General features: G+C 42.5%; 6 protein-coding genes and 1 pseudogene across 6 annotated transcripts; 4 read left to right on the top strand and 3 right to left on the bottom strand.

The window, feature by feature from the left end:
* Positions 1 to 214: 214 nt before the first annotated feature.
* Positions 215 to 2,317, bottom strand: LOC6593563 (lysophospholipid acyltransferase 7). Its single transcript, XM_002018942.2, has 6 exons — positions 2,049 to 2,317; positions 1,866 to 1,986; positions 1,620 to 1,812; positions 1,293 to 1,444; positions 860 to 1,236; positions 215 to 614 (listed from the first exon to the last, which is right to left on the bottom strand). The coding sequence occupies exons 1-6, from the start codon at positions 2,261 to 2,263 to the stop codon at positions 215 to 217; spliced, it is 1,458 nt and encodes a 485-aa protein (XP_002018978.2). The 5' UTR covers positions 2,264 to 2,317.
* Positions 2,318 to 2,757: 440 nt separating this feature from the next.
* On the bottom strand, positions 2,758 to 4,401 carry LOC6593610 (BTB/POZ domain-containing protein 9). Its single transcript, XM_002018943.1, has 3 exons — positions 3,873 to 4,401; positions 3,382 to 3,665; positions 2,758 to 2,793 (listed from the first exon to the last, which is right to left on the bottom strand). The coding sequence occupies exons 1-3, from the start codon at positions 4,399 to 4,401 to the stop codon at positions 2,758 to 2,760; spliced, it is 849 nt and encodes a 282-aa protein (XP_002018979.1).
* A 1,752-nt stretch (positions 4,402 to 6,153) lies between these two features.
* On the top strand, positions 6,154 to 7,534 carry LOC6593611 (phospholipase A1 2). The gene is made up of 2 exons (XM_026987134.1): positions 6,154 to 6,240; positions 6,299 to 7,534. The coding sequence occupies exons 1-2, from the start codon at positions 6,195 to 6,197 to the stop codon at positions 7,435 to 7,437; spliced, it is 1,185 nt and encodes a 394-aa protein (XP_026842935.1). The 5' UTR covers positions 6,154 to 6,194; the 3' UTR covers positions 7,438 to 7,534.
* A 243-nt stretch (positions 7,535 to 7,777) lies between these two features.
* On the bottom strand, positions 7,778 to 8,990 carry LOC6593612 (annotated as a pseudogene).
* A 204-nt stretch (positions 8,991 to 9,194) lies between these two features.
* On the top strand, positions 9,195 to 9,580 carry LOC6593613 (dynein light chain roadblock-type 1). The gene has a single exon (XM_002018946.2). The coding sequence runs from the start codon at positions 9,258 to 9,260 to the stop codon at positions 9,549 to 9,551; it is 294 nt and encodes a 97-aa protein (XP_002018982.1). The 5' UTR covers positions 9,195 to 9,257; the 3' UTR covers positions 9,552 to 9,580.
* A 757-nt stretch (positions 9,581 to 10,337) lies between these two features.
* On the top strand, positions 10,338 to 11,021 carry LOC6593614 (metacaspase-1). Its single transcript, XM_002018947.2, has 3 exons — positions 10,338 to 10,479; positions 10,535 to 10,725; positions 10,786 to 11,021. The coding sequence occupies exons 1-3, from the start codon at positions 10,396 to 10,398 to the stop codon at positions 10,922 to 10,924; spliced, it is 414 nt and encodes a 137-aa protein (XP_002018983.1). The 5' UTR covers positions 10,338 to 10,395; the 3' UTR covers positions 10,925 to 11,021.
* A 350-nt stretch (positions 11,022 to 11,371) lies between these two features.
* On the top strand, positions 11,372 to 12,289 carry LOC6593615. Its single transcript, XM_002018948.2, has 3 exons — positions 11,372 to 11,947; positions 12,011 to 12,075; positions 12,136 to 12,289. Exons 1-3 carry the CDS (start codon positions 11,403 to 11,405, stop codon positions 12,186 to 12,188), a joined length of 663 nt encoding a protein of 220 aa, XP_002018984.2. The 5' UTR covers positions 11,372 to 11,402; the 3' UTR covers positions 12,189 to 12,289.
* The last annotated feature ends 10,763 nt before the right edge of the window (positions 12,290 to 23,052 follow it).

Raw genomic sequence — 23,052 nt, 5'->3', positions numbered from 1 at the left:
ACATAAATGTACATAGTTGGGCCTGATATTGTTGAATATAACTTTAGAACTTTAACAAGCAAATGGTGCCTTGATCGGTGTCGTTTATAATAGAAATTTAGCCATGTAGTGGCGAAGACGTTTGCAGTCTCTACCATTGGACTTAATGGAACACTTAACAATTGGGTGACTTCTTTTGTATTTGAACTGTCTTTTAAAGCTAATCCAATAGAAATCACTGCGCTTTCTTTTCCTCCACTGCAGCAGTGTCTCCACCAGCTGCACGCTTCTGCCTGCGACGTTCGGCTGCCTTCCTTTGGTTTGTGAGGATAAAGCCGAGTCCAATCATCGCCGCCCAGCAGATGTATCCAATGTGATACACAGAGCTATAGAAACGCCAAATGTTGCCGAACGAGGAGAGCAGGAAGGCCACGCCCAAGTAGCTGAAGGCGAACCACTTGAATATCCAGAAGAGCACATCGATGACGGTCCGTACCGGGCCAGTGGCATCCTTGCGCACCAGCTTGTTCCACATATCCTCCAGGGAGACATAGAAGGGAGCGCCCATGATGCAGAAATAGTGTCCCGGCCGGAATCCGTGCCAGTAGGCCGAGCAGAGCAGAGTGGCACCCGTTCTAAAAGGTTTTCAAGAGCATGTTAATACGGAAACTGAACGAGAGATCTATAAATATCAACACTACGGTTGAATACCTGCCAACCCTGCGATCAGTGGCAATGGAAAGAACAATTACAATAGCGAGTATACAATACAACTAGCAATAAAGCCACAAAAGCGGTCTACAACGCTATGAAATTATCATTGGAACAGTACCAATGCATTTTCATAGCATCATATAACCACAGAACTCTCATCACCCACCTGTACTTCTTGCTGGGAAACAGCTTGTAGACATTGACGGCCAGCCAGTACTGCACGCAGACATTCCAGTGCTTCATGCCCTCGCGGAAGGTCCAGCATCGCTCCACTTCCATCACTCGGGTATTGACAATCGTGGTAAAGTTGTAGGTATGCTTGTCGGCATCGCGTTTCAAGTGCTGATAGCGCTTGCGGGGTCCCTCGCCATTGTTGGCATCAGCCTCGTCCGGATAGGCCCCAAACCCGGCCATTGTGCAGACGCACTCACTGAGGGTCAGACCCGTGTAGATTCGTGCCCGGAATGTGAAGAAGGTGGGCCACACATACAGCAGCCGGTAGACAAATGAGCGATCATTGTAGAACTCATCGCTCAAAGCATACTGGAAAGGGGAGAATGTATTAAATGGGCTGTGAATTGAGGCGCAAAAGGACTCACATCCAGGGGCCAAACGTAGTTGGTGGCCAGATACAGGGCGCAGTAGAAGGAGGCACATTTGAGCTTCTCAATGGTGGCATCAATGCACGGGGCATGCGTCTTAAATGGCATATCAAAGTAGTCCCTATATGTGCGATAGCGATAGTAGGGGCCTGGTAAGAAGAATTTTGAGATTAGTCTATCGTTTGATCATCGTTTACAGCACTTGTGGAAGTCGTGTTCTTATGCCAGATACACGTTTTCTATCAGTAATTGCGGCAGCCACTCAATGAGGTGGACTTTGATATCAGCATACTGTGAATCCAAATGATTTCAAATGTTCTCTACCTGTTAGAACCCCGATGTAATTGAAGCTATAGTGCACTATTTCAGCGGCTGTCAATTGCTGCAGCTCCAGATCGTAGTCGGTGATCTCAATGGGACTTTCGCTGTTCACGTCCCGCTGAGCGTTCTTGTCCTGTTCATCCTTTTCGCGTATGCGTTTCCAGGCGGCTGTTTTTTCAAAGGCAACACCCGAGACCTGGCGCAGAAAGTGAAGCGTGAAATCAATCACCTCATTATTATGCAACTAACCTTAAGTGTAAGTATCATTTGTATCATGTTCGTGTGCCCAGGAATGCTCCAGTAGAAGTCAAACAGCCGGAAGAACACCAGGTAGCCAAACATTATGAGAAATGTAACCAAATGGCATTTGCTGGAGGATAAGTTCCCAAGTAATTATCATAATTAGATGCGTTTATCTATGCAGAAACTCACCTTGGATGCACTAGCAGCACACTGGCGGTGCCCAAGGCCAAGGATGCAATGCAATGCAGGCTGTGGAGCGGGCCCGACACAATGACCACCACAATCACACCCAGTGCCGTAGATACCAATTTGCGTTGGGCCTCATCGCGCACCTTCCGCACATAATTGCCGGCCCCGATGCAGGCCAGCAGGCAGATTACATAGATGACGTCGTCTATGCTCATTTTCTATATTGATTTGGCAGCCGCGTTGCGTAGCGGCTATCTCCCTGGAAAATTGTTCTTTGTTTTTGTTTATGTTGTTGTTGGTACGAGAAAACGAGTGTTGTAAAACGACACCCCTTAACCCTTAACTCGCCTGTAAAAACCATATATTACCGCGCCTAACAGTCACCACATAAATACTGATATAGGTTAACAGAGTTGCGTTTAACACTAACAGAGCACCTGTTAGTGCTAGTGCACAACAGCTGATTGGTATACAAATCGGATTTTGCGGGCGTATTGTAAGTACAAGTAAGACGGCGTCCAAAAAAGTTCCTTCGAAATTTCGGCAAAAACAGTTTGGAGGCGTCTCAAAGCAACAAGTAAAGACGATTGGATCTTGGATGGTTTTGGTATCTGCCCCACCTGCTCGGCTGACGGTCATTGTGTTGCACCAGGACCTGACATACTTTCCAGCAAAATAGGGACAAACACGGCCAAACAATCCATGGCCCCTAGTTCAGCTGCTGTAGAAGAGGATCCGCAGCCATCTGTAGCAATCGCGAAAGGAGTTCCAAGGGAGTGAATAATTTAGCGCATACATACTTTAGCACAGCCATTGACAACACATATTCATCCCCACAAGAAAATGTCAACCAATGTCCTACGATGCCGATAGGACTTGGACACCTGGCACTGTCCTGATTCCGATAGTTGTCCGGGGTGTGGGTCAACTTTCTCGCATTCTTGGAAATCGAACAAGACAAATCTTATGTTAAGTAACAAAAATGCTGTATGTATATCTCTATAGTTATACGAATTTAATCCATTGGGAGAAATTAATTAGAGTTAAAGTAAATTAAAATAACAAAAATCCATTTAAAGAAAAAGAAAAGGAACAAGTCGTTAGATCTTCAGTCAGGGGTCGATACTTCCAACAGTCTTCAAGTCGATCGATCATCTAGGAAATGTTGTTATATTGCAAAAGTGTTCAAAAGGGCTAAAATTGGCATATCCTTTAAAATGTCCATGCGTCCACTCTCTGGATGTACGATGCGAATGTAGCGAACAGGCCTGCGCGCGAAGTGGATATTGTGGGTTGGTTTTGATGTTGTAAATCTGATTTTTCCTACGCCCACCCAGTGGGTCATGTTGCAAGAGACCTCTACGGTGCAGTTGAGCGAGAGTGCATTTTGAGTACTCCCGACTTCGATATTATTGATTATGCACCAGAACTTCAGCTTGACGATCTCAATAGATTTCACAGTTAAACGACGTGCCTCATGGGTTTCTGAGGCCACATTTACCAGTGGATGTACGGCGGCACGGTAGGCCAGATTCGAAGGAATGGACGCTGTTTTGATGGCGTCTAATATTGCATCCGGGTGGATAATTCCAGATGGATGCACCACATTCACCAGGTCTTGCAGAGAAATGAGAGGGAGACGTACAAGCGAGACCAACGACTTGATGTCCTCGTTACGATTGTGGCTGCTGCATTATTTGCTCCATACCATCCGAAAAATTTGCAGTTCGTGGGCAAGCAAAGTGTCCCGTCGCAGGATTTCTTCAAGCGATTCCTTCGAGAGCATTTGGAAAGATTCGTGCGCGAGCAGTGCGCTCGTATTACTGTCCACGAAATTGAGGCATTTCATGGTCAAGTCGGCAAGATTGAATAGGCGCGCTGTATTCAGGATCATGCACACATTGCTGACGTCCAGATTCTGGTGCAGATGTTCGGATATGGCCGTCTCGACTTCCAGCAAGCCATACATATTGGCCAAACCGAGCACTTTTAAAATGGCATTCACGTCCAGTTGGGATATGGGCAGAGTGCCCGAGTAAAGGTAGCCCAGGATTATTTTGAATGCCTCCAACGGCACCTCCAGCCGAATCACATCTTTTTTTGACTCAGACATGCCACCGTAGAGTAGGGCGTAGAAGTATTTGCTGCGCTTTCCTAGAATCATGCGGTGCGCCGGCAGGCGCTGATCCTCCACGAGGAAAGTGATGTCCGAGAAGAGCTGGTCCATGCAGAGGCTCTTCATGTCAGCCAAGACTTGTTTGCCAAAGATGTGCACCGGCACTGGCTCGGCGGTGTGGCGTCTCTTCGCGGCGACGGAAGACGAAGAGGTTGCGTGGCTTGCCTGGCTGTTCATTTTCGTTACTGTATTTCTCTGTGAGTGGACCGGTAGTGTAGATGTTTGCTTATATTTCTATATATCTATCCATATACTTTGTTTACTTACACTTCTCCTTTTCTTCAGCAATTTATTTTTTTTAAGCACAATTTTTTTGTGACTCTCTTCAATGTTAAGTTGGCTGTGATAAAATATGTCGATTGATCTTATCGATACATTGAATAGCCTGCGTGCGATAGTGTGTGCGTACATTTTAATAAATATTTATATTGTTATAATTACTTACCATTCCGTAATAATTGTTACTGTTTGCATTTAAGATCATCCGCTTATTTACTGCTCATACCCTATAGGCTGTAATAGCGCAGGTTTTCAGCGTGATTGTTGATTGTACGATTGTATGATTGTTTTTTTGTACGTTCAGTTTTTGTATGATGTGCGCCGCTAGATCCCCAGGCTCATAATTCTCTCCTGTTTAGCCCAAAGGTCCTCCTTCTTGATGTTGATAATCTTGTACAGTTCAGGGAGTCTTGTCCTTGATGTCCATCCATCTATCATAGACGATAGCCTGGTCCACATTGAAGAACCCCACTGCGCCATCGACTCTTTCTCCACCGCCAACTCACTTTTCCTTTGTCCCTGGCTGCTCATTCGGTATGTCCTGTGGATCGTCCTGATGGTAGCGTGCCCATTCCAGCATCAATTTTTTCTTTGAAGTTTTAAGAGTTTTAAAATCGAAAAATGATGTAGACACGATTTCCAGTTTAGACACCGTGTATATTAATTCCAGATTAGCTTATAAATCTAGATTCTATCAGGAAAAGAGCAACTAATGTTGTAAGCCACCATTTTTCGGAAGATATCGATAGCAGATATTTGATATTATCGGTAAATGATCGCCATAAACTGAAATTGCAATTAAAATACATATACAAATGCACATAAGTGCAGTATACAATGCAATCTGTGACAGACGAATTATCACTCTAATTATGCGCCCCAAGTGATATTTCCCCGATTTGTACATAATCCAATTAGATGACCCGCGCAATTGACTTTAAATCGCGGCAATTCACTTTGCGAGTTAGGTGACTCTGAAAATGTGATTCTATAATCAGTGGATGTAAACGCCCAGATGATAATTGTAATTGCCAATAGCCGACGCTTTTTTGCTCACTTTGCAGCTACTTTTTGAGTTCGCTGAGAATTTCCCATACGATCTGGTGCCCAGTGCTACGTCATCAAATGCATGTGGAACCGGTAATACAAAAAGCTGAACACGTTATCGTTGAGCTTACTGAATGGGAAGAAACGCGTGCCATTAGAGTATGAATGCTACAAAAAAATCAGTGGGCAATGCCTCAGAACAGCTGGGAACTAAACGTCAGGCAGTGGCTGCATTGGAGGGGGTCTGCTCGTTCGACTAGCCATGGGTAAGCAGTAGTCTTTTCCAATGAAAATCGAGAGGTGTAAACCTCTCTCCCTCTTCCAAGGACTCAAGAGGGAACCATTAAGAACAACCGTAAATATATTATTGCAATAAACCTTTCAATATTCCTCGCGAAAACCCCCTTCGCAGACCACAGCACTGCCATAAACCTGGGCTGGCGCTCTTTTTCCCAATCGATTTGATCTGATGCTAATGTCGCGGAGTGACGTGCTGAACTATCGGAATGCATCGGGGCTCTCTCTGGCGATGGAGGCACACTCCTATAAAACGAACTGGCAAATTAGAGCCGAGCAACAGAGTGCAATTGTCAGTGGAACTAATAGCTTCGATCGTTGCAGCTGATCTAATAAATCGACTTAGAATGTGGACCCAACTATTTGCAGTACTGCTGCTGGCAGCACAATATGGTAAGCATTATCTGCGTGGGAATATGAAAGGCAATATGCTAACCTATCTGATCTGTAGCTCAAGGCAAACCCTCCATCGGCCAGAACGATCTCGGGGGCGACTATGACATGGAGATGAGTGCATTTATGGATATGCTGCCAGCGGAGGATGAAATGCCAGATGGTATCGGTTCGCGATCGTCCTTCTCCGAGGAGCCAGAATCGGATGATATCTTGGCCTCGTTGGACGATGAGTACGAGGGCGCCGAGCACTGTGAGTGGAACACCTGCGACAAGGATCTAAGTGAGTCCCGGGGCATTGGATCGTTCTTGGATCTGAGTTTCATCAAGAAGATTGCTGGCAATCTGAACCCGTTCGGCAGCCACAAGCCCCGCATGCAGTTCTACCTGTTCAAGCGGGAGTTTCCCGAGTGCGGCCGAGAGCTGGACTTCAGCAGCGAGAAGAAGTGGCGCCACTCCGGGTTCAATGCCTCCCTGCCCACCAGGCTGATGATTCACGGCTGGATGAGTCAGTCGCGTGGCTCCTTCAATCGGGACGTGAAGAACGCCTATCTGAAGCGCGGAGAATACAATGTGATTGTGGCCGACTGGAGTGCCTCTTCAGCGAATGTCAACTACTTTTCGGTGGTGGGCCTAATCGAGGTTTTTGGCGCCCAATTGGCGCAGTTTACGAGGAACCTGAACCGCCAGTACGGCGCCAGCTTCGACAGCATGTACCTCATCGGCCACTCGCTGGGCGCCCAGATTGCCGGATCCGCGGGGAAGCGACTGAAGCCCGACCAGGTCAACACCATCTTCGCCTTGGATCCGGCGGGTCCCAAGTTCCGGCATCGTAGCGCCGAGTTCCGCATCGATCCCACGGACGCCAAATACGTGGAGTCCATGCACACGAGTGTCAACTTCGGCTTCCGCCGGCCCACAGGCAGTGCGACTTTTTACCCGAACCACGGCACCATTCAGCCGAGCTGCTACTATCTGGGATGCTCACACATCCGCTCCTACGCGATGTTCGCCGAGTCCATCAATTCCCCCAAGGGATTCTGGGGCACGCCCTGCACGCGCGACAATGGTCGGTGGCAGTGCGACCAGAGCCAGCGACAGACCGTCCAAATGGCTGGAGAGCCAGCGCTGCATAAGAGGGGCATTTTCTATGTGAAGACCTCGGCTAGTGATCCCTTCGCTTTGGGCAGGGAATAGACCCAAACTGCTGAAATAGATTTACGATTTAAATTAATGCAAAATGTGATTGAAGTCTTGCAACTAAGACAAATACAAATGATCTTTAAGAATGATATATGCTCCACTCTCTTGAAGAAAAACTCACTGAAAAAAATATCATTTCACCAGGGAATAGCTCTGCAAAGCAACATCAACAACAAAATACCCACATATCTCCACCAAGAGAGCATACTGAAATTGAAATTAATATACTAAGAAGTCTGCTTTTGATTTGAAATATGCTGCAAGGACACACAATTCTTCTTCCTTCTTCAGGGACTTTCAAAGGCTAGACAGCTCCGGAATGGCTTATCAACCACCTGGAACCGAAGAAGTTGTTTCAACTTCTCTTCTAAAGACTTCTGCAATTTCATGGTTGAAAATTGGACATACTAAATACTGCTCTCGGCGTTAAAACGGTTAACTGACATCAGATTGTACCAAGGAAGCTGCTCCAAACATCCCACCAAAGCCTCGAAGTAGATGAGGCGCTACGAATGCCTAAACCCAGGCTGCCATAGAAAACCACGGCTGGAAATCGATCTGCGATCACTTACAATCTTCACCTGGTCCACTTTGCATTCCCGATTGTATTTAAAGTATATATTGTTCACCCACATTCAGATTTCCCTTCAAATATTAAACACTGACTTGAGGATCCGCTCTGTGAGGGTTCGTGGTAGGAATAAAGCTTTGAGGTTATTGCACCAAGTCCCTAGCTATCGCCCACGAGAGCTGGCAGTTTCAGGAGTTGAGTTCCAAAAGAGCAAGAATGGCCCCGAATTGACGGCATCCATGCGCAGGAGTCCAGAGGGATAGCGGTCGATGATGGTCTCTGTCTCGTGTTCGGCCATGACCATGGTTAGGTCATGACATGATCCATGTCCAGGCCTGGTTGAGGGAATTACAATTGGTATCCCTCAAAGCAGAGGTCTCCTGTGCTCCGGCTGAGTGGCAGCAAATAAAGGGAAATCAAAGGATCTGCAAGCGCTGAAGAGCCTGACTCATAAGTCACCTAGCACCCAGTGTCCAGGGTCTGGGGCATGGTTTCTGCCCCACATGAGCTTCTCCAGCTTTGGTTTTATGTGTCTCCTTGTTGTAGATATGCAGATTGGCCAGAATGGCCTACTTTTCTTCCTGCTCCTCCGTTGAGTCCGACATGGTCCCCAATAACTGGTAAAGAACTATACTTCTTCTGTGATTGCGTGCAGTTCTAGGAGCAACTGTTGGGCTGAACTTAAGGTAAAGGCGAGAGAAAGTTGAAAATATAAGTATCCACTCACTAGAGTCCATTACGAGAGTCTCAGGGAACTGTGATAGCCGGGTCCATGCCCAGATATTGCTGGTAGAGCTATCGAAAATTAGGAAAGCCATATTAAGAATACCTCAAAAGAATGATCTTACATTCGGTACTTACAGCGGAGCCTTCTATGGTTGGATAACAAAAGATTGGGTTGGGTTGATTACCTGGCTGAACCCGACTTTGATTATATTGTATATTTTAAACGTAAGAAAGAATTCGGACCAAAAAAAGATTAATGTATTAAAGCCATATACACAAGCTATCAAATTTAAATACATATTACGATATTTCGAATTTGTTGTACTAATTTTGAAATATTGTACGTTTGCGAATGGAAAATGTTGTCATTTTGGAGGCTGGTTCCATGGGTTTTCATGGGATCTAAGGCTGGCTAGATTGGGGAAAGTTATAAGAGAAAATCGAAATCGTAGCAATGGACAGATATTTGTCTAAGTCGAGCCCCTAAATAATATATGTATATATATTTTGCTACAAGATGTCGGCTGAAATCGAAGAGATCCTCAAGCGCTACTCAAACTTTCCGAATGTGTCGGGCATCATAATCGTGGATGCGTTTGCCATACCCATCAAGACCACAATGGAGTACACCCTGACCGTTCACTATGCTGCCCTGGCCAACAATCTGCTGGCGAAGGGCTCCAAGATGGTCCAGAAACTGGATTCCTCGAACGAATTGACAGCTCTACGCTTGCGCACCCTCAACCACGAGCTGATGATTGTACCCGAAGAGAATTTCTTCATCGTTGTGGTGCAGAAGCCATGCGAATGAATGAATGAATGAATGAATCCTTTTTTGAATGCAGCAATACGTTGAATAAACTATGATTGCTGCCGCTGCAATGGTCCTTTATCTAGTTTTAATTAAAGTTCTCAAGTGTCTGGGGGCCATCTTCGGAGATGTGAAATATGCGAGGAGTTTCCAGAAGCTTGGAATGGGTCTGGGGCGGGGACTGGGACTGGGGCTGGGACTTGGCGTTAATTGCCGCAGATAAATACACGCCGCGTCGCCATAATTACGACAGACAGATTACGGAGGCGCACTTAATTGTCCGCCGTAAAGTGTTTGCCGGTATCTCTAATCCGGCTAGCAAAGAACCGGCAAGGCAAGGCTCCGGCTGCTTCTCGATTTTAATTATTCGGCGACGTTCAGCCGTTTGCATATTCATTGCTGCTGCTCCTCGAGGTAGGAGTTCGCCTCCCTTCGCTTTGATTTCCTTTATGGCGATTCTACTATTTTTTTTTTGCTCAGTAGAAACTTCGTCTGCAATATGGTTGGCCCAGATAAGGTGTCCAAATCGGTTAGGATTCAACTCTTTCTTGAGGAATTTTTATCTCTTTTTGGGCAGCAGTAAACCCAAAGAAATTCTCAAACACTTTGTTAAAAGGAAACCATATTTTTCGTTCAAATTTCCACATCAAACCATCCATGAAATCGGACAAACTCTCAGTACATTCGACCAACCGAATTGTGTTACAAAAATGCTCATTCGTAATCCAGATTTCGGAGTGTAAAGACCTCTAGATAAAATTCTAAAAACATCAAAATTTTTTAGTAACAAAACAAAAGTTTCGTAAATTTTTACCGAAAAAAAAAAAATAAATAAATACTAGTCATGGAGTACGGAAATGGTAACGGCACCAACTACCAATCGATGCAGGGCTATGGCATGTCCATTCCCGATGGCCAGCCCCCGGAGGTAAGACCCGAAGGTGGCTGAGTTCGGGGAATACCCTAATCTGTCCCGTCCATAGGGCTACGGCATGAGCTTCGAGGGCATGGGCCAGATGTCGGGACAAGGCCAGGAGTATGTCCAGTCCAATGGCTATGGACAGGAGGAGTCCCGCGGCCAGCCAGGCAGCGCTGCCTTTGGTGGACCCGGCTATCGCAGTCCCCTGCGATACAATAAGATGCTCAAAGAGATGAACTCTCGCAATGGTCTTTAGTAAGTCTAAGATCTTGGGTATTTACTAGCTACCACGTTTATTTTATTCCCGTCTTGCAGTTCTCCCATGGAACAACAGCGTGGCGGCCAAAGCAGTGGACAAGGCGACTACGGTTACAACTCTTTGCCTGGTCTGGGCGGTAACGAGTCCCAAGGCTACCACCATCAGTCCCAAGGAAATGGCAATACGTACTTTTAAAAAAAAGAAACTAGAACTGGCGTGCTTTTATACAAGTCTTTGGAAATTGTATTCGATATTTTGGTTATTAACAATTAAATAATGCATCTAAATAGAATTTCTTGTCAAAGGTTACTTTACGAAGGGGCTGGGCTTCTTTTAGATGTGCATCCTCCGTGGTCTTCTGTGGAAAGACGGCCCTGCTTTTCTTCCCTCTGAAAGGGAAAGATTTTTTGCCGAATTTTTTCTATTTGACATTTTTCCATTCGCCTACATGATGAAAATATTTCCCTCATTCGAATCCTCATCTTTGTTTCACTTTATTCCCATCAGCATTCCTTTCTCTTTGCACTCTCACAGTTTTGGCTTATTCTCATTCCAATTCTAACCCTCCGTACGTTCAAAAATCTTGAAAAAATTTCCAGAATATATTCGAAAATCTTTCGTAGTTTTAAAATAAGAAAAAATTTTTTCTTTTTTTTTCTTTGAATAACAAATTATGAACCAAAGCATGGAGATTGACTTTGCCACATACGCCCAGCTTACGGACTCGATGAACCTGCTGCCCTCTGAGGTGTTCTACCCACCCGCACAGATGGGCGGCATGCCACTTGCCGGGCACTTGGATCAAGGAAACAATGGACCTTTTGCTCAGGGAAACGTCGCGAACTTTGGTCAGGGAAACGTCGCGAACTTTGGTCAGGGAAACGTAGGGAACTTTGGTCAGGGAAACGTCGCGAACTTTGGTCAGGGAGGCACCGTTAATGACAGTACTTTTGGCCATCAAAACAACATGAATCTCCCTCAAGAAAGTCTCAACTTTGGCCAAGGCCATGGAAGTCCCAGACAGATCTTCAGCAATCCCAATCCGATGGGTTTCCACAACGATCCCAATATTCCCGTGGGACTGGAGGACCTCTCCGACAACTTCCGTGCCAATCCCAATGGCCGAATGTTCCGTCAGCCCATAAGCCCGGAACAGTATCGCCGAATGGCCATCATGCAACAGCGGGCACGTCAAATGTTGGCCCGCAATGGATTGCAGTAAGTCGTCCTAGAAACCCCTTTAATATGAGATGTCCATTAATCCAAGCCTTATACCCATAGTGCCCCTAATGATATCCCTCGCTTTAGTGGCGGTGATGCTGGTATTACGTTTCCCGTTACTGAACGTAAGTCATCCTCAACGGCATCTCAAGGGATCGATCTGTAATGATCTTTGTCTTCTGCAGGTCACAACCCAAATGCTGGCCCTCGTGGTAGTCGACGTAGAACCTTTTGGTAAAGTCATTTGACAAGATGATTAGCTGCTTGATTTTAGAATCAAAATTAATCAAATCGTACAAGTTCGAAAATAAATTAAATGTGCAAAGAGATTTAAGGAAATTAGTTGGTATTTTGAATGATAGATTTTGAATCTGCTTATAAACAGTTGATGGAATCTATATTCCTTAGTCGATGAACTCGGAAACCAGTACTACAGCTTCTCTATTACGTACTTTCGTACAACGAGGTCTTCAATATAACGAATTTATTAGCAGAACACTGCAATTTCTGTATTCTGACAAAAATTAATTCTATATTACGAATCAGATAAATAAATAAAAGACATATATTCTTTACAGAAAAACCAGATATAGTGGAACCCATTTTAATGGCTAAAGCACCGATGGAATTTCTCTTAAGAGAGGTACATCTACCTCTATGAAAGGGTCACTTCCTGGGTGACTTAAATGACTAAATGATAGACAGACATTAGTTAAATTTTCTTTCAAAACGTAATTTAAAGAAATATTTTTGGTTCTTTGAACTCCTCATCAATCTTCTATGAAAACATGTGTTGAAAACATTCTTAAACATTTCTTTTCTATCAGATTGGTGGTTTTTGTTTAGAAAATCTGGAATCTGGGAATCCTGTAATCCTAGCTTTATTTCCGAAAATTCTTTACTTATTTAGACCAATTTGTATCTTAAGAGAATTTTTCCAGCCAATCTTCTAAGGACCTGCAAAGGTATAATCCCCTGTTCGATGTCAAACATTTCTCCACATCTCTCTCTTCTTTCTTTCTAGAGATGAGAGAGAGAAGAGCAGCAGCAATAGTTGACGCTGCTTTGAGGGTAATTAACGTGTGTTTTATGGCCATTTGCCACAGCATAGAAACACACGCAGCGCCACCAGCACCCACATACCCCAACCCCAGAGCTCCACCACATCACAGATTCCACCCACCCACAGGAGGCATTGGAGGGAGGAGGTAGCAGGAGGAGAAGGTTGGAGCTCCAAGGCTCAAGGCCCCCAAACCAAACAGAATGCAATGAAGGATTAAAATAAGAAAGATGTGCAAATAAAATATTTTACAAAGCGGACAACGAGGACAACTTTTTGCCCAGAGATTGGGTTTTGGGGTCGGAGAAGGGTGCTGGGAGTCCGAAATGCGAACGGAACATGTCGATGTGGAGAGTGGGGACTGAGGACTGAGCACTGAGGACTGGGGACACAGACAGCAGAAAGAGACGGATGCACAGACAGAGGATGGGGAGCAAACAATGGCAGCCGCCGTCGGACGGGTATTCTACCGCTTGGGGGATCGTGGCGACGCTCTGGGGATGGGATGGGGACCTGGAGTCCTGGGATAGGGGTCGACACTGCATGGTAGCATTGTCAAAATAAATCAATCGGTTTTATGTTGTTTTCTGGAATTTCTGTTTTGTCGTTTTGCTATTTTGTTGCTGCCCCACCGCCGTCGACATCCAGAGGAAAGCTAAAGCTGCTCCGGTGTGCAGGAGGCGAGAGTGCCAGAAGCTGCAGCAGAAGAACAAGAGAGCTGCAGCTTGCGGTGGCATAAATCAGTTTGCCGTTGGACCCATTTATGAAAGGATAAAACCCACCCACAGGGAGAATGAGGCAGAGACAGAGAGAGGGGGAGGGGGAGAGCAGGATCCTTGCAGCTCATAAAAATGCATAAGTTCGTTCTCTGCAAAAAAAAGAGAGAAAATACTGTACATAAAAATACAAATTTTCGAGGAAAAAAAAAACAAGAAAAACTAAGGGAGGTTTTCGTTTTGGAAATTTCTGATTTATCTCGAAAGGAATTAAGATGTCTCAAAAGTTCCAAACGGGCGGCAGCGGGTTCCGCACACATTAAAACATCATCCCAAGAAGAGAGAGAATCCCCCAGTCCCATCTTTCTTCTATCAGCTCCTCATAATCGTTCACACTTCCCCCTCTCTGTCTCAGGGTGTGGAAGAACTTTGGCTTTGTGGCTGGAGAGGGGAGGAGAGCAGAGGAGTTGGACTTGGTGAGAGGCCAGAGATGGTTTAACGAAACTTTACTGCATCTCTTTGGACGCGTCTAAAGTGATTTCCTTTTAGGATTTTCAAAAACTTTGCACCAAAGGTAAGTAAACATTGCACAGGCCCTGACTTGGGGGCCGTCTGTTTGCCACATGTGAATCCCCGAGTCCGAATCCTTGGCCCGCCTCCACTCTAATGAAGCAGCCTCCCCGCTGCCGCCGCCTCAACTCTTTAATCCCTAATAACTTTTAAGCAAGTGACTTTGCAACGCACACAAAATGTCCAAATTCATCATCTTTGTGTGTTGGCATTGACTGTGTGGCAAGGCAACCAGGGAGCGGAGCCAGTTGCCAGGGATTGGAGTTCTGTTTGGTCATGTGACCGAGAGCCAAGGGATTTGGCTTTCATGTGGACTCCCCCTGGGTCTTGGAAGATGTGTTAGTGCTTCAAGCACTCTTCATTAGTAAATTACAGAATTTTCGGTGATGAAAGAAGTCTGCCAAGTAGGATCAGGAATCATCCTCCAAGTGTAAGCTTATTATATGCGAATTAAATGGGGATTTATTTAAAATTCATTTTGGAATACAAATAATTTATTGAAATCAACTTACGAGGTTTTGAAAGGTTTTTGAAAACATTTTAGGTATATTTTGATACAACTATTCTTCTAATGCTACAAACAATGTATGTTTAATCGAAGAGGAAGATAATATATCTATAGTATATTTTTAACAAATCTTTACAAAGAATTCCTTGAATTATATATAATTATGTCAGCACAAGGGCGTACTTAGGGTGGAATGCTTTCAGCATGTTTATTAGTAGAACAAAAATCTTCATTTAATTTACTTTTATTTTTTCCTAATTTATTAGGAATGATTTTCCGAATAAATCCTTCTACAATACATCTAACATTATCAATATCACGCATGGAAAGCCATACCTTATAAATTCAATAGTTGAAACATTGAAGGAACACCAGATATTTCCCTCCTTCGTTCCTTCCTAAATAACTCTCTACTAACTCTACAATTATCGACTGCCCTTAAGTATCCATTAATTAATAAACAATAAGCAGAAAATCCAACACACTTTCCCTGTAATCCTCTAGCATTTTCCTATATTTCTTGGTCACAACTTTTGGTGCCAGCCCCGAGGGAAATGAATGTTTATGCGTAAAATTAAAATTGTGTAAAAAATGTGGCCTAAAAACAGCAACAGAAAATAAGAGAAAACCAAGCCAAAAGCAAGTTACAAAATTGTTTTCAAATTAAGATGGCAATTTCCCCCAACTACAGGGGGGAAAACCCCAAGAGGGCGAGGAGTGGAAACCTATGCTGGAAATTTGATTATAACCGCGAGGTTACACTTCATTCATCCTGATGTCAAAACCCTCCCTTCACCTGGACCTGCCGTCCCTTGGAATATTTGACATAAATTGTTTGTTGTTCCCCCTCCGGAGTTCCCCAAATTGTTGTCTGCCCTTCGAAAGGAATTTATGCGATCAATTAAATTTCTTCAAATGACCGAAAAGTTGTTGCCAGTTTTTTTAATTTTCATAAATTTTACTTAAATATTTTTTTGGCTTCTTGTTCTTAAATTTGTCGATTCCGGGGGCCCGACTGCTTAATGTGTCAAAGTTTTGTGCTTGGCCAAGAGCGGAGTGGCCTGGCGTGGCGTGGAGTTATGCAAATGATAATCAGATTTTATGATGATTAGAAATTAGAAATTTTGAGAATGAGAATTTATTGTAAATGAGGAAAAACTCAAACGCTAGAGTGGGAGGAGCCCTGCGGGGGAGGGTTGGGGAGGGAAATCCAGTGTCCAGCGAAAGTAAATCAAATGTAAATCATCGACAGGGCGCTAGTCCTTGGATCCCAGGCAAACTTTCCTCTGGATGGAAGGTGGAAGGATCCCTGGCTGCTGCTAGATGGAGCCAAAAATGAAATACAACACATTTTGTCCGAAGGGGGGGGCTTGTGGGCGGGTGGCGGGGGCTGGGGGTTGGGAAAACCTTTACAACTAAATGCGGATAATCTGTAAGTTTGCCTTTTGCCCAAATTTATGTGAAACGGGTGGAGTTTTCCCTATATATTACCCCACCACCACCACTGCTGCTGCTGTTGTTGTTGTGCTTTTTCTTGGGTCTGCCACTGCCCCTCCATATAGTTTTTCCTCTCCAAACCCCCCCCAACCCCTGACTGTGTGGCACCAACAGCAAGTGAAAAACGCAGCCCGCAACTAAAACATGCGCATTCAATGGGTGGCAGCCGTAGCCGTAGCCGAAGCCGAAGCCTCCTCCAAGACCCCCAAATCCCTCTCTCTCCCCCTCTTCGCTCCTCTCTTTTACTGCAATTCATTTCCAGGCAGAGGCGAGAGAGTGTATGTGTGTGGTGTGTGTGCGGAGATTTACCGTTTTATACTTGACATTTCCAAAAGTTTAAGTTTTAATTTATGACACCGCCACTTTCTATACGGGGAACGACAAGCCAAATATGAGCGAATAGGGAGCGTCCTTAAACAGGATATCTCTGGCCATTGTCGACGCTGCCGCTGCCTGCTGCCTGCTGCCTGCTGCCTTCTTCTCTGCACTTTTTGGGGGTTCAAGAAACGCTTTCAGCCTTTCATCTTTACAATTTCCATTGCCATGAAGGATCCATCCCCATTCAAAGTTCTGAGTGTCCAGTTTTTTGTGGAGGGCACGTGGCTTTTAAAATGGGATACAAGAAGAGCGTGAAGGAATATGGAAGGATTAACACTAATAAGAGAATTATTTATACGTACCTTTTATTTGATTTCGATTAAAAATCGATAGTGGTGAAATGTTATCGATGCACAAACGATTACTCGCACTTCTTATTCACTTTAGATGCGCAAAACCGACCGAAGGGCGCTTTCGCATGACGCGTTTCACGTTTTACAGAACCTTTCGCTTAACTGCAAAAAACTAATCCTCTAAGGACAGATTTCACATAAAATTGAACTGTTTAAAAATCACAAAATAATGCTGAAGATCGATCTATCTATATTACTCCCTTGGTACCGTTTCTTTCTTCTGAGAAAAGTACAGTCCCACTTAAAAATAGTTCCTTATATTAGCTTGTCCCCTCTTCTTTCACCTCTCATAAAAATATTTCCGTTTAGAAAAGAAAACTGGCAGCATGTTGGGGTCTCCAGGTCGCCACTCCATCTGTTGGAGGGGGGCCAGGGGAGGAGGAGGAGTCATGTAATTTGCATTCGCGAGTGAGTCCGAGGCTAAGAACTAATAAACACACCGGAACCCGAGTCAACAAATTGTCGACTTGTGCACCGCACAGCCCCCTCCCCGACCCCAGGAGTTGATGGAGAGACACAGAGAGAGGAGGAGGAGGAGGAGGAGAGAGCTGGCATACGGTTAATAGGCACAGAACCGCACCGCGGGTCGGTTCTTCTTGGCTCAAATTGAAAGTTATTTAAGGCAAAAGGTCGGGGAGACACCAGAGCCAAGGGTGTGGTGGGGTTTCGTGGTGTCGTGGCCTATGGGGGCCTTTTGGGAGAACTGCTGGCTGCTGGCTGCGGAAATTGTTACCCGATGCCGGACGGGGGCCAACCGCAACAACAGTAGTTGTGGTATTTTTTTCTCTTTCTACAAATAAGATTCGAAAAGTTTATGCCGCTGGCTGTCACGATGCGGTGCGAAGATGAAGCCAAAAGGGGAGTACCCTCAACGACCTGCGTCCCCTTTCGCTCTCTCTCTCGCCCTCTCTCTCTCTCGCTCTGAATATTTAACAAGCGGAAGGAAGAGGAAACCAAAATAGCGCAAGTGTTGCCTCAGTTTAATCTATTTCCTGCCGTAGACCAGAGCCAGTCTCGGGGTTCCCTTTCCGTCCATCCAATCCCCGATGCCGATCCTGGCAATCTTTAAATACACAAATTTATACGCAAAACTTAAGTTAATTCCAAAACGAGACAAGAAATTTCCGCTCGCCAGGCCTCCGCGCCGTAAATTCATTTTAACGTACACTTTTCTTTCCCTTTTTTTCCCTGGCATTGCAGTGGAACTCCATTTGGAGGCTGGACAAACAAATTGGTTCATAAAAATATGCGGTTAATATGGAAAATTGTCCAAGAAACATTTGCCAAAGGGGGAAGAGACAGAACCGTGCCCTGATATGATTACTGCTTTCAGAGATGGTTAATAAAGGCATCCCCCCCGCCCGAATGGGGGATAGGCGAGACAGTGGCTTAGAAGTGGGATTTGTGAGTGGGTTCTAGGGGGACTAGAAGAGCTTCTGGAACCGAACCTACTAGAAAACTTTCTTCAATAGATATTTCACTGAAGGTGTTATATATATGGAGATACAAATATGTATCTATTTGAATGTCCATCAATCTATTTTCATACATATCTATCGATCAAATTTCAGCCAATCCGAGAGCATTCAACCAAAGACAATGGCTTTTCAAAGTGGCTCCAGGCTCTCTCTGATTTAACCCTCTTTCGACCATATATGTATCTATGCACAAATCTTTACCCCCATCGATCTAAGATTATCGATATATCATAAATAGAAATAGTATCTATGGGAAAGATGGTCCAAAATAAAAAAAGAGTTATAGAAAGGATTCGAGATTTTTGTGTGCTCAAATCAGAGATAATTTCGTTGCAGGGTATTTATAGACGGGAAATACAATCAAAATATAGAAAAATATCATTATATGTATATGTAAATAAATGAAAATATATCTTTAAAAATTATACAAAATCTCTAAGGGCTTTATTAGGCAAAAAATAATATTTCTAAGATATAGTTTCTAATAAGAAAATAATTTATCTCGAACTAACATTAAGTCCAAATCAATAGAACTTTTTTTCAAGGGTTTTCCTATTGTTCCTATTCCTATTTGTTCCTTTATTTTTGCATCTCTACACCAGTGAAAAAGTTTTCTTCTTCCACCAAATCGAATTCTCCTCAAAAGATAAAATCCTCAGCCATTGTTCCAGCAAATCACATCATATATAATCGCCTTCTAGATGCCACACGATGCCACGAGTTTGTGGAGGGGGATAAACACAAACTATTTTATTTGTTTTGTGAATTTTGCGAATGAATGCGCATCCCAACTGCCGAGGAGTACAAGACAAACGCCAAGTGCAAGGCGGCACGAACTGAAGATGAAGTTTATTTTATGACCCTGGCACCCGGGCCAAAAGAAGGATCTGGGATCTGGGATGCGGGATATGGGATATGGGAGTGCTCTGCCCGGCCAGACATTGCATCAGTGCTGGAGCTGGAGCTGGAGCTGGAAGCCTGGGATCCTTGGGTGTTGGTTCGTGCCACACACACACACGTGTGTGTAATCAAATAATTTACCAAAAATCGAGAAATTATTACGAGTGAATTTTTACAAATTCATTTTCCACTTGTGCCCTGCCAGAGAGGAATCCCAGCCGCCAACAAAACAGTGGCTTGAAAGTTGTACGGACTGCATGCAAAGTGGCTGCCACAGATCCCCCCCCTCCCCCCTCACCAAATGCTGCAGGATGTGTGGATTTTCCGGCATTTTGGCGGCATGCCCCTTTTGTTTATTTCTTTGAGATGCGGCAACGAACAAATGGCCTGCTTCCCTCTCTCTCCTCCGCCAGTTTTTGATTGTGCAAACTACTACTCCGAGAGTCGACTTGGTACTCCGGTACTCCGGTACTCGACTCTGCGGCAGTTGCATTCCAAGGTTTTGTGGCACGAACCTATTTGAGCACACACGTGTGTTCCTGCGTGTGTGTGTGTGGGAGGAAGGGAGGGGCGGCAGGGAGAGCCGGGGGATCGTATCAATTGTGTGTGATGGTCAAAAGTCATTTCAACAGCACTAAATTATTATTATCTTCAAGAAGTTTCACATGCTCGACAATCATCCAAAATACTCGGTCAACATTCGGGCCAGGGAGCGGGGGAATGCAGTACAGGAAGCCAGGGCAGGGTATCCTCTCATAAAGGATACGTTTGGATTTGTGTAATGGCATGGAATGTTTTGATGTTTGAACCCAAAAACTTTTGGTCCAAAATAAAAAAAAAGAGTTATAGAAAGGATGCGAGATTTTTGTGTGCTCAAATCAGAGATAATTTCGGTGCAGGGTATTTATAGAGGGGAAATGCAATTAAAATATAGTAAAATATCATTATATGTATATGTAAATAAATTAAAATATATATTTAAAAATTATACAAAATCTCTAAGAGCTCTATTAGGTAAAAAATAATATTTCTAAGAGATAGTTTCTAATAAGAAAATAATTTATCTCGAATTAACATTAAGTCCAAATCAATAGAACTTTTTTTCAAGGGTTTTTATCGACCACCTTTTCCCTTTGGTTATCGAATAATAATCCCAAATTTTAACATAATTTTATTAACTCAAATTGTTACCTTACAGCTGTTAAGATAATTTGAAGTCGGAACCCAGTTTTGGAAATGCTAGCTTTAAGCAAAAACTTGTATTCTATTAGCGATAAAATTTTAAATTTTAATTTTAAATTTTTAAATAGTTTTTGTTCACAATATTCTTTAAATATTCTATGGAGATCTTTGACTTCTTTTAAGATTTTTATTCCAAAATATTTTATAAATGAAATAAAATATAAAAGGTATTTGAATGTTATTTTAAATCACAAATGCACTTACCCTGATGCTGAGAATCCTTTGCACCTTTGTATATGAATCTATAACAAAATAAAAGATACATTAATTAATAAATAATTAACAAAATCAATTAACAATAAATGATAATAATAATAAATAAAAGATACATTAATTAATAAATAATTAACAAAATCAATTAACAATTAATGATAATAATAATAAATAAAAGATACATTAATTAATAAATAATTAACAAAATCAATTAACAATTAATGATAATAATAATAAATAAAAGATACATTAATTAATAAAATAAGTATGAAGATTTCCAAGAACCATTATGCTTAAAATAATATACATCCGCAGCAAAAATATCTATAAATAATTATAGTTTCTTTAGTTCTATGACTTCTCTCTCCTTAAACAAACTCAAACTCTTCCCCATTCAAATCTTAAGCACTCTCCTTTCGTTTTAGTTAAATGCCGCTCTGTAAACCCATTTTCTAAGCCCCATTTAGACAAAACTCACTCTATAATTAGACAATTTCCAGATATCACTGCTCTAAATAACAATTAAGTAGACAATTTTCCAAGCTCTGGTTAACCCGAAAACAACTTTACCAAATTGCAGACATACTCGTGCATATTTGCAGTAGTTTTGCTGTTTTGTCCGCAGCAATTAGAAAATGCCAAAGAAATCACTAAGCAAAATTGCGATTCAAAAAACGATTACGAATGTAAAAATCTAATGGAAAATGGAAAATGCAAAATACAGACAAAAAGCGTCTGAACGGAACAACACACGCAATTTGCAAATGAAAATTGTTTTTCTGTCTAATGTGCCACCAAACCAAAAAAAAGAGAAAAACAGCATCAGAAGTGTCTCTCCTTTGGCTGCGGTTTGTGGCATTGCCTTCAATTTCTTGACTCTTGCAGCCACAGCCACAGCTAATTTCATCTCTAATATCATTTAGTTGTTATTAGATACTCCTTTTCTTTTCTTTTGGCAGTTTTCCGCTGGGGTTTTTCCACTGGCAGCTGACGCTAAGTGCCGCTAATTGAAATTTCGTTTTGGGTTGTAATTGTCCTCCGCTTTTGGGACTTGGGGGTTTACTAGATTGGAGAGGAGGTTTTCCCTTTCTTATCCTTTTTTTTATAAATTTGCTTATTAATATTTTTTTGTGTAGAACAATTAGAAGCAACTGCGTAGGGATTTTTGAAAGCCAAGAAAAAGACCCTGTAGGGAGAGCTAGGATTGGTGGGATTTTTTCTTGGGGTTTTCGAGGAGAAAACCCCTAAAAATAAGAGGCTTGACATCACAGCCACCTTCTATTAGCCGCCTAAAGCTCTAATTCGTCTAAATTTGTAATAGCTAAAATCATTTTTTATAAAGAAAATTTGACATTCGGTGTTGATTGATGGGATTTTTAGATAAATCAATCTTTTTCTGGTTGAAACAACGTATTGTTTAAGGATTTAAGTGAGTTCTCCGATAAAATATAATCAAGACAATTCCACATGAATTTTAATAGAGTTTGAGGAAAACTATTTTTGAAAGAATATTAACTTATAAAATGGTAAAAATATATGCTTATCCAAGATACAAATATTAAATGTTTCTTCGTTTAAAAAACAATATAACTCTTAATTTTAAACTTAAAATTCAACATAAATGTACAAAAATATATTTAATATGGGCCATATTTGATCTAAATAGAAAAAACATTATAATAAATATAGGAAATATATTTCATCTCAATATGAATTTAATTAAATATTTCATTATTATTTAATTTAAATATGGGCAATTTCGCGGGTCCCAAACGTACGTTCGTCGTCTGTTGATGAACAAAAATAAGACAAATATTTACCGAGGTTTTTTAGACGATTGGATACAATTTTGTTAGCTCTATTTTTAGTACATAAGATGGGGTTCATACAATTTTAAGTTTTCTCAATAATAGCAATAAATATGTGGATACGAACGTACGCGAAATATAAGTCGACTTTGGCTTAATCCAGTAAAATGAAAAAATCTACGAAACGGAACAGAATATTCGAAATCAGTTCACTTATTTTAAAATAGTATTAATGTAGGTTTTTTTTTACCATTTTTACCATCAATTATCTCTATTGGTGTTTTTTTTTGTAATTCGATATATTTATTTACAAAAAAAGAAATATATTTAATTTCATATTTAAGTATTATATAAGTGAAAGCACTTTCTTTTTACTAAC

The sequence above is a fragment of the Drosophila persimilis genome, unplaced genomic scaffold (assembly GCF_003286085.1).
Source record: "Drosophila persimilis strain 14011-0111.01,24,50 unplaced genomic scaffold, DperRS2 tig00000124-arrow-pilon, whole genome shotgun sequence".
NCBI lineage: Eukaryota > Metazoa > Arthropoda > Insecta > Diptera > Drosophilidae > Drosophila > Drosophila persimilis.
The sequence above is the reverse complement of the archived record's forward strand: the minus strand, read 5'-3'. Positions and strand labels throughout refer to the sequence as shown.